This window comes from Stegastes partitus, unplaced genomic scaffold, assembly GCF_000690725.1.
Source record: "Stegastes partitus isolate 25-593 unplaced genomic scaffold, Stegastes_partitus-1.0.2 Scaffold1114, whole genome shotgun sequence".
NCBI classification, from domain to species: Eukaryota; Metazoa; Chordata; class Actinopteri; family Pomacentridae; genus Stegastes; species Stegastes partitus.
In genome coordinates this window covers 114,490-125,585 of record NW_007578845.1, presented here as the reverse complement: position 1 = coordinate 125,585, position 11,096 = coordinate 114,490, and the positions used below count along the sequence as shown (strand labels likewise).

Here is an 11,096-nt window from a genome sequence, read left to right as displayed (position 1 = left end):
AACTATTGCCCAGTGCTAAAAGCAGTTCTGTTCTGTGCGGTGGGTGCGTGAGTGTGTGTTTGTGTGCGTCTGAACGATGAGAAACATCTCATACAACAGGTTTATTGGATCCTAACAGATATTAACCGTTGTTTCTACTGTGTTGTGGATCATGAGGATGCTGTAGGAGCTCATATACAGTTATTTACATCTACACTCATATTCCTGCCTCCCTCCTGCCCGGATTTTTTTCACCACAGCATCCTGTTGTTTATCTGTGTGTGCCTTTACCTTTCTCCCTCTCCCCCCCCCTCTCTCTCTCTCTCTCTCTTCTTTAACCCTTTCCCTGTCTCTCTTCATCACTACATCTTTTTTCTCTTTGTGTCTAAGATGGCAGTCAGCCCTATCATCATCTGCCTCCTGTCACTGATTGGCTACGGCTCATCCCACCCCTCTCCTCCTCCTCGGGGATGCAGTGTGGATGTGGACCCCCCCTACAGAGTGCTGTGCGACCTGGAGTCAGTGTGGGGTGTTGTTCTGGAGGCCGTGGCCTGCAGCGGCGGCGTCACCTCCCTGGTCCTCGCTGTGCTCCTGCTGGTAAAGCTGCGCTCCATTTCTGACCCCGCCAGGCGGTCCGGTCTGGGGCCTCTGCTGCTGCTCCTGGGCACGCTCCTGGGGCTCTTTACCATCTCTCTGGCTTTCCTGGTGGGGAAGAACCAGGCACTCTGTGTGGTTCGCAGAGCCTTCTGGGGACCTCTTTTTGCTCTTTGCTTCTCCAGCTTGCTGGTGCAGGGTGTGAGGCTCAGGAGGCTGGTGGCTGGAAAGCTGAGCCCAACGGGCAGCACCCTGGCAGCGCTCGGTCTGGCCTTGGCCTTGGTTCAGGGGATAATCTCCGCTGAATGGGTCCTGCTGACTGTAGTTAGGGAGGGTCACCCGGCTTGCGAGTATCCACCTTTAGACTTCGCTCTGACATGCAGCTACACTCTGGGGCTGCTCCTCATAGCCATGGGTCTCTCTCTGGGGGTGGTGCTGTGTGGAGGAGAGCTGGCAGGAGAAGGAGGAGGTGGCGGCGAAGAAGACAGAGAAGGAGAGAGTGAAAAACGGAGATGGAAGTGTAACGCCGTCTGGCTCTTTCTGTCCAGTCTGGCATCGGCATTGCTATGGGTGGCCTGGCTGGGGTTTTACCTTTATGGCAGCCAGGCGTTGAGGGGAAAGGGGAAAAGAGGAGGAGGACAGAAAGAAAAAGTGTTGGATGAGCCTGCACTGGCTGTGGCCTTGGTTATTCAGGGCTGGATCCTGCTCCTGCTCCACGCCATACCAGAGACGCATCTGTGTCTCCGGAAACCTCCACAGACCAACACACAAGATTTCTTTGACACCAGTAACACGTCTCCTCCTCCACATTTTGGAGATGATCTCCCTGCACACTCTCACCGACCCTTCCCAGAAAACCAGGCCTTTTCCATGGAGGAGCACAGTGCAAGTAGGCCTATGTGATACCTGTGTGTCTGTGCATGGTTGTGTAACAGAGATAAAGAGTCACTTTCAAAGGAAATTACATTTCTCCCTGGGTCAAATGCTGCTGTCAACTGGAACTCATTAGGTGATATTTTCAGCATGTTAGATTAAGTAAAATATATGTTTGGCATTTACGTATTTTACAGTAAGTTATGAGACCACTGTTGCTAAGCAACTGCAAACAAAAATGCATGCCTGATTTTTTTCAACAAAAGTAATTACCTTTTACATGGTCTGACTTTAAAAAAATAAGAATAAAAATTATTAATCAGCCAATTAAGTCAGTCTTTTAGCTCTGGTCAGATGAAACAATCAAGTCATTTGCAAGAGACTTCAATAGTGAAAGAGTAATCCTTAAGATTAAATCAATTAAATTTTAAATTAAAGCTAAACTAAACAGAGCATAATGAATTTATAAAATAAAACAACAACAAATTAAATTTAAGTAAATAAAATAAAATACAATCTTTATTACTAAATTAAACTAATTAAATACATTAAATAAGGGGAAATCATGTTGATTTAAAAACAATAATAATAATGATAACACTTTTAAAACTAAAGTAACACGTGGCGTGACCCTCAGGTTTATAGAATTCAAGCAAAATAATACTAGTAGGAAACTAATTAAAAGTCAAACTGACACTTTACTTTTGGAAAATTCTTAAAATCCTCCCAAAAACACAAACCTTAAAATCATTACTGCAGATTAATTTCCCATTAAGATGGCTGCTGTAACACCACCATAAACCCCCATGTAGCGTCATTTACAGAAACTGTGGCTCACTTTTAGCTACTCTAAAGTAGCTAAAATCTCAATAAACCTCATAAAATGCCTGATTATCCAACCAGATTTTCAACGGGGAGAATAATGACTCATTTCACTTTGATTGCTCTCCAGATTTAGTTGATGCCAGATGCACAGATGAGAAGCTAAACCTCAATGAACCAGGATAAACAAAAAGTGAAGGCAAGTGGCAGAAAGGCAGCGTACAGGCTTCAGGATGCTGCTGATGCTATTTGTTGTCCGCTGTCAAGCTGATATAATAGTGAGTCATGCAGAGAGGATGTAAGCAGTGTAAGCAAGACACAGGAGGATTTACTTTGTGGTTGAAAGCACAGATAGATAGGTAAAGCTTCTATTACTTGCCCTAATGGACAATGTAAGACACGTTTCAGTCTCTCTGTGTCTCAAATGTATGCAGGAAAGGCTGTGAGTAATGTATTGATATAGCTGTAGTGAGGCTCTCTCTTGTCAAGCCACATAAAAATGATCCACTCAACAGCTTATGACAAAACAACATTTATTAAGGTGTGGCCTCTTGTTTGGGGGTGTGGTGGAGATGTAAACATTCTGGGTTTCCATCTCTACTAAAGGTTACTGTATGTGAACATTCTGGTGAATGAAACACCTATTCCTGCTCACCAATAGCCCAAGTTTCCCCAAGTCCCAGAGTATCTCACTGTCATGGTTTTGATATGACCAATTTTCACACAATCTTACCATCACAATTCAAAAAAGACATTTCTACTGGCAGCATTTTGTGTTGTAGTAACAAGTAAAAAACCTAACTATTTTAACACAAAATATCTTTCCTTCATATAAAGGGGTCATTCCATCTCAAATCATCACATTTTTTAGAACAACTTCTGTTTGAGCATCTCTGATGTGCCTGAAATTTGAATGGCATAAAATATGGATATTGATAAAGATGTTTGTGAAATTTTTGCCTGATATATTAATTACTTTTTAAAAACAAAACAAAAAAGCCTGTTGATCACTTTTTAAGCATGTTTTGTTGTTTTGGGCTTTTTTTTGCATATGGATATTTGAAGACAATATCTTAGGACCTATTAGGGCTAAAAATCTGAAATGTTCACCTTTATTTCTCATCATGCCATTAATTCTGAATATGGAACTTTGGAAAAGTAGATCAAATAACCTCCGACTACAGGTGAGTTACAATAGGAAAAGCCGTCATGAAAAGTCTCATCTTTGAGCACATATTTACAGAAAACTGATAATGCAGAAGTCAGCCAGTGATATTTTCTGAACCATATCTAGCTGCATGTCATAATAGTACAACAAATCCATACAGAATTCTTTTTATTGTGAAATATGCAAGAATAGAAAAATATGTATTCTTGTTCAAATTTTAAACTGATTAGGCAGGTATGAAAACTTTAACCACAAAAACAAAAGTATTGTTGGATTGCCTAATCCAAATTAAACTGAATTCTGGAGTTCAAATATGGTTTTATAATAATTATAAAAATCGCAACCAAGAAAATCTTTTTATTGTTATTAATATAGGCATATTTTAATTTTTGGACCCCACTTTGTAGATGGGAGAAAAAGAGTGAACTGCTACCTTACCTATTGTACTTTTTGAATTCATCAAAAAGGTGCTGAAAGTGAGTTGATGGACAACTTAAAAAAAAAAAAAAAAAAAGAAATCTCAGAAAGTACTACATATATCAATCTCAAATTTCACCAGTATCACTTTCAATATCCATAGTTTCTGGTTTAAAAAAAAAAAGTTTCTGGACTGTCGAGAATAAGGCCCCTTTTTATGAAATGGAATAATCCATATTAAATATAAATGAGATATAAAAAATCTATAATCATGTCAATGACAGAAGATTTAGCCCTCATAGAGAGTGTAAGTAAAGGTTTTGAAATTACCCTTAAATTAACCGAGGGGTATAGGGTTAAATAATTCATCATTATCATATTAACATCTCAGACTTCTTAAAAACATAAAAACAAATAATAAACTTTACACTGTAAAAAGTTGGCAGAAGCTGCAATTGTCTGTTACATTATAAGTTCATCTAATATCCAACACAATGCCCTCTTGCTGTATTTAACACACTCACACTAACTTGAGTAGCAAACATTAGATAGACATTGTGGACTTGCCATTACTGAGGAACACGCTGATAATCTGTTCCTGCTTTATTTTGTGTAGAAGTTTCCAATGTATTCACTGTATAGGGCCCTCCAGTAAACCCACAGAAAAAGGAAAAGCAGTGTACTATGCGACTGCTTTTATCTGCTCACAATCCCACAGTACATTGCTCCACATTTTATAGTTGTGAAAATGAACAGCTACGTAACACTGCACCTGCTACTGATGACACAAATGGCTGATGACTCATATGTGTCCAAAATCTTCATTAAGTGCTCACTATAGAGGAAGCTAATGAGTGTGAATTACGTCAGGAGAAGCGAACTAGGAGTGATGTCAGACGTAACCACTGATTTTCTTAATTACTCTGATTAGACCTCCGCTCGGGCTGAAGATGAGTGGGTCCGTGTTGGGAAACAAAGCTGCAAAGTGGAAGGATGTGCTGGGTTTTTTTTCCCCCTCATTCTGTGTTCCCATCATAGATGTGTTAACAGAGCTTCATGCGCAGATGTCACTTAACCTCACTGCTAAATTTGGTCTATCTATTATAAATCTCGCAATAAATCCAAAGAGGTTTATAGAAGCTTATATTTGGAAGTTCAGCATGACATCTCAATGCAAAGTCAAACCCCAGAAGATAGAAAACTTTTCAGGTTCAGGTTCCATCTGTGGAATCTTCATTCATTCAGATGTTTTTTTAGATTTTGGTATCCATTTCGTCTTCATAAATCCATGGATAGAAACATGGAACTCTCCCGGATAAAGTAAGAACTGTGTTGATATTGAGTTGTTGTTGTAGTCCGTAATGTGTCATTTAAAGGTACTTTACATAGGATGAGAGCCTACAATCTTATATAGACAGATTGAACAATTCCTCTTTGAGCAGGAGCTTGGTGACAGCAGGAGGGAAAAACACCTTCTTGAAAGGAAGAAACCTCCAACAAAACCAGACTCAGGGTGTGCAGCCATCTGCCTCGACCAGTTGGGGTGAGAGGCACAGAGCAAAAGCAAATGATAGATAGGGAACAGGTGGGAACAGTACCTGCAGATCAGAAACAGGCAGATCTGGAAGCAGAGACACGAACATGGAAAGAGAGAGGACAGAGAAGAAAAAGCACAAACTGTGAAAGCCAGAAGACACAAAGTTCATGACGTGCAATGGTGGCATATAAATGCATGGGCAGAAAGAGTAGAGAGAACAAAACAGAGTGTTTAAGCAATTAAATTGAGCCAGAAAGTAAAACAGAACTGGTTTAAGTGCTATTACTAGTGTGCACCTCCCTGCATGCAGATGTTCCACTTAAAGAATTCATCTGTTTTGCAGGGACACTGTTGCTGCATCCAGGGCTTAGCATCGCCCAAGAGGACTGTGATTGGTTAAAAGAAATACAAACAACTCATAGCCTTTTCCCCCCCATATAGCAGAATGATGACGAGGTGCAGACAGACCATCCTCAGGTGCTGACACAGCTTTGGGTTGTGTTGGTGATTAATCTAGAGTTTTATCTATGTAGTGTGAAACAGTTTTACTGTTGTTTTTTACTTTAAGGACCTTGTCTGGCAATTGTCCGTGATTCAGATCCACACCACAATTTAATGTGTTCTTTATATATCCATAGTCCACCATACAGACAAGTTTAATTAAATTTGCCCTGTTAGTTTTCGTGTAATCCTGCTTACAGACAAACAGACAAACAAATAATTCCCTTAATCTCAATGCAAAAAAAAGGCATGTTAAAAAAAATAGTTAAAACAGTCATGGCAGTATTTGTTCCCAGTACTGCCAGTTTTGTAATCGGTTGCTCCCCTATTCCTGATGAAGCTGTTAATCATGGATTCAAACAGGACGTTTTCATGCTGTAGAAGAGCTCCTACCATTGTCTATGGGGAAAATGAACAGGAGCAGCAGTTGCTAAAACAGCTCCTTCCACTTCACAGTTTTATTATGCAAGGTCATAAAGCTCCATGCACCACTAAACATGACATGATATAATTCATCCAACCCAGCAAAGCTGACAGGATAGAGGATGAGATGTAAACAAACACAATCTCACGTCGCCCACACAGTCCTAAAAAGAGGTCTAATTAGCTATAATTAAAAACACCTGCATGGGTTATGAAGCTATGTAACGTTCTAGATGATATCACACTTGTTGGCCTGAATAAAACCTGTAACTTGTGTGTGTTTTATCTCAATCGCTCTGTCAGCTCTCCGAAGCGGAACATACCACGGCAGCCACGGGAGCGCCCGTCCTGGCATCGCCTTCAGAGGCCAGGTATACCAACCTACTGAGATGGCTTTGGTCATGAATGGGGGTACAGTAAGTATGGCAGAAACACAAACTCTATGTATCTGAGTCTCTCTCTCTCAATCACTAAACAACTTACCTGGAAGTCATTCCTCACCTCATTCTTTGTCTCTTGCAGATGCCCACAGCCCCAATTAACTACACTGGACGACGGTTATGGTAATAAGGGTTTAGACTTGAAGAGGAACCACTCCGGTCACATCGGTGATGTAGAAGAATCTCCTGCTGTTGCCTACGAAGACGGAAGTATTAACAACACCACATATCATATACTGGATTGACTTCATGCGAAATAGATATGTTTAATGTGTTTGTGTTTCTGCGCACATTTATGGAGTTTACACTTCAAACTAATAGTATTTTTGCTTAAATTTCCTTGATTGCCTCTTTATCGGCAGAACGGATGTTAACTCGCAAGAAGGGAAGGCGGCCTCCACAGCTAAGTAACAGTATTTATGGCGCGTTATTTGGATCCACGCAGATCAGCACATGCAGTCAATTGTAATATGTACACACCATGACAGGGAGTGTGTAAATAGAGGTTATGTTATAGAGATATAGTGAATAAAAAAGAACATGTATTGAACTACTGAATGAGCTTCTGTTAGGGTGGAAACTGAGAGAGGATCATTTGAATGTAGTAAACACTTTTGCCTGAGCAGCTCTAATCCAGTGCTGTTACTTATGTCTGCTCATCAATGACGCTTGCTTTTTGTAAAAAAAACAACAAAAAAAACTAAACAACAACAAAAAAAATCTTCTCTTTCTTTCTTTTTTTGTTTGGCTTCAAGCTACAACTCAGAAAGGACACCTTTAGGATGTTTATGTAAATGACCTGCATACGCCTACAAAGCTTGCTTGACCTCTGTATTTCATGCTGGAAAGCCCCAAAGGACTCTCATAGTGCTTTTCTCTCTATTTATTTCTATTCCAGTATCAGTGCTGTTCGACCATTTGGCACAATTCACCATGCGTATTCCAGAACGCCATGTATTTAGAGCTTGTAAAGGGTTGTCGAAGGTTATTAGATGGATTTAAGAGGTGAACAAAAAAGCCTCCAGCTCATGGATAGTGTTTTTTAAAAGAAGGATAATAAGCATAATTTAAAAAGCCATTTAATACTGCAGTTCTAATTCTGCAGTATAGGGTTTACTGCTGGAGGTTGTGATTTTGCACTTTATCAGCGCTGATTATATCTGGGAGTTGTGATATTTGAGATGCATGTAGAAGCACAGTTTAAAGTGTATTTTGTCAAGATGTATGTGTTTTCTAGAGTTTTGATATTTATACTAAGGGACCGTTTGTAGTTTTGAGTTTCAAAGATTCTCGACATTGGAAGCACCATTCGACAAAACAGCCTGACCTCTTTCAAGCCAACATGGACGAGAAGTCCTCAGAGTAGTCAGAATTAGTCATAAATTATGATTACAACTGGACAAATCCCATTTGCAGAGGAAGATCATGTGGTAAGAGTAACAGTTAATAAACAGACCAAGGTCAGACTGTTCTGTCACTGACTTTCAGCGGATTTTTACTCATGATTTCCAAATGTTACCCTGGATTCACTGAGACTACTGATCATTATAGACACTTTGTTTATATAGAGTCATGAAAACGTATGTGAACCCTGTGAAATTATCTGGTTTTCTGCATTAATTGATGGTCCCAAACATTCATCATTATCCTATTTATGGGTGTATGCACCCATTAAAAACCTGTAAAATGTAAGTAAAACCTGCCCAGAACTTCTTTAGTCAGTCATATTCTTTGGATGCCTGGGGAGATCTGCTCATTTAAAATCATTCAGCATCTCTCTGGGGTTAATTTTTTTGCTTTTCTTTGTTCGTCTGTATTAGATCTACTTTAAGGTCATTGTCTGGTTGAGGCAGCAAAGCGGCTTCAAATCATGTTGTTCTCTCTGTTGTACTGTAGATCAGCTGCAGTACTTGGTTTTAGTACTCTGGCTATTTAATCCTGTTTTGTGGTGACTAGTAGAGAGCAATATGAGGGTGTAGCTAACACCAGGCCACCATGACAAAGACTTGTGTCGTTGTTAATGACTTCTGGCCAGAGCTCACGTATTCAATACGTGCCTAAATGTAATTCTATAGGCCAGTGGATAATGTAACATCACATATAAATATCAAATATAGCGACATTAACATATGGAAAAATGTCCATTGTACTGAACTCATGCTGTTGAATAATCTACTATTGACTGAAAACCCTACCAATGAAAAGTTGAGAACATTTTTCAAAATTTGCATCCCCACTTCTATTTTCATGTTTGTAAGCACTGCTCATTTTTACTCTATGTACTGCTGTATGGTTATACCAAACTATTCAGTTTGGTGGTTTTTGGCAAATCTTAGGTGCAAAGATTTGTTTTACACATAAATACAGGTAATCCTAAAGGGTTCACTTACTTTTTCCTACCTCCGTATATTCTGGTATTCAGGATCCCATTAAATTTTAAATTCCATCAATTACAGAAAAAATATTTGACCATCCATCAATGTGAATTTATCTGGAATTGTGTCATGTGTGCTGTTTTGCTAAAAGTCCAGATTGAATTCTATTTGGCTAGAGCTATTAAAACACATCAGTATTTGAACTCGAAAGGAAACAAGACAAATCAAAATCCCATCCTATTTGACTGGAATGTTGCAGTTTCTATCTCTAGAGCAACAGTGAATTCTGACCAGGATGATTCATCCAGTTAAAATGCAATTGCAATGCAGCTGTCATGACATTCATGTGACCATTTCTTCTTGCTGTAACACTAAAATTGTCAATGATTTTGCTTTTGTGTACAAGTGTGTGCTCTGATATTGTAAAATGAAAATAGAGGATTTTTATGTAATAACCCTATATAACTGATTTTTAAACATATACTGCAAATGTTCCAAATGTGAAGAGGCACTGGTATTTCCCTTTTGAAATGCTCTTATGGTGATAGCACTGTCACTGTTTTATGGCAGCATAACATGAATGTCTGTAACGTGATTTGCACAAAGTGGCTAATACATCAGTTCACACTTTCTGTTAAATATTGTCTGTTTTCCTTCTGTCAGCATGTACCGATGCAAGTGAGCTGCTACTGTGTACTCCTCTAGTGTAGCGGTATGTGTGACGACTGGGTGTTCAATGCACTGTAAGAAGGAAACAATGCATTTTCAACACGAAACTGGTTTCAAAGGGACACTAAAAACTGATTCACGTGTGCGTTATGTAAAGACAGTTCATACTGCATACATTAAATGATCTCTACTTAACAGATGACTTCAATCAAAACTGCATCCATCACATGAAAGCTGTTTTAACTTAACTTCATAAGTCAAATTTATGTGACCTGCTCAGTTATATGACAAATTTGGTGTGGAAGAATGATGTATTTTTAAATGGATAGCTCATGTTTCCCATATTTTACACAGCATATCTTATTACTGTTGGCAATCATGAAATAGCTGTATCACTAATTTTAGGTGCATCAAGTTTAGCTTGATTTTAGAGCCAAGTGCACGATGCACGATGTCTCCCCTCCGTGTGATGCGTTGAATCGTGAGCCAATTCATATCTGAGCTCACTCTGTCAAAAATAGCCAAAATCCCTCACTGCATGTGGGAGTGTTGTCAAAGGAAGCTTCCAGTAGTAAGTAAGTCATGGCCTGTGGGTGGCTTCTCAAAAGTTCGTGTACAGGTTGAAGGCTGGCTGCCAAGAGGCTGTAGGTGAAAGCTGATGTACAGTATATTTTGGTTTAGTTTGGATTTTAAATCAATTCATTGTTCAGCTCTAGATGTAATGGCTTTTCAATGAAGGTTCATGCAAGATTTCAGTTTCATCCAACGTTTCATACATAACAAACCTAAGGAAGCAATCCTGGCATCTTTGAGGGGGCCCTCTATGTCAATATTCTTCTTAAGAATCAATTCAAATATTAAAACGTGTTATTGTTTAGGGCAGAGTAGCTGTACAGATTCGTAGGTGAGCTTGTGTGCTCGAGCTGCAGCCAGTTTGGAGAGTTGGGTGGACATAGAGGCAGGGACTTTAGAGACATGCACATTCTGGAAAAGGCAATGGTGTAGTGTTAAATATGAGCCATTTTAAGGCAGGAAGGGATTATTTTCCTAGAAAAAAATGTTAAACGTGTAATTGATGCACATAAATGAGTTTTTAGGGGTTAAATCAATGACCAGAGAGGGACTGTTTCTCGTGTGCATTGATGCTATTTTCAGTTAATTAAAAATACTTATTATTGATAGTTTACTTATCCTACTACTATTATTTAGACATCCATTAGGTGCAGTCAAAAAAGTTTTAAAAAATCAAGGTTCTATTGTTGTGGTTAGAAAATATTTACATTTAGCCAATTGTTCTT

General features: G+C 39.2%; 1 protein-coding gene across 2 annotated transcripts; it reads left to right on the top strand.

The window, feature by feature from the left end:
* Nucleotides 1–369: 369 nt before the first annotated feature.
* gprc5bb (G protein-coupled receptor, class C, group 5, member Bb) lies at nucleotides 370–7,447 on the top strand. 2 transcript variants are annotated; one of them, XM_008296261.1, is made up of 3 exons: nucleotides 370–1,462; nucleotides 6,618–6,685; nucleotides 6,837–7,447. In XM_008296261.1, exons 1-3 carry the CDS (start codon nucleotides 370–372, stop codon nucleotides 6,879–6,881), a joined length of 1,206 nt encoding a protein of 401 aa, XP_008294483.1. In that variant the 3' UTR covers nucleotides 6,882–7,447. The 2 variants fall into 2 exon arrangements, with proteins under 2 accessions (XP_008294483.1, XP_008294482.1); XM_008296260.1 differs by having other exon boundaries at nucleotides 6,618–6,730.
* Nucleotides 7,448–11,096: the final 3,649 nt, after the last annotated feature.

Coding starts and splice junctions, on each gene's coding strand:
- gprc5bb (XM_008296260.1), top strand. CDS start 370: ATGGCAGTCAGCCCTATCATCATCTGCCTCCTGTCACTGATTGGCTAC. Junction 1,463..6,617: donor CATGGAGGAGCACAGTGCAA/GTAGGCCTATGT, acceptor TCGCTCTGTCAG/CTCTCCGAAGCGGAACATAC. Junction 6,731..6,836: donor TGGTCATGAATGGGGGTACA/GTAAGTATGGCA, acceptor TGTCTCTTGCAG/ATGCCCACAGCCCCAATTAA.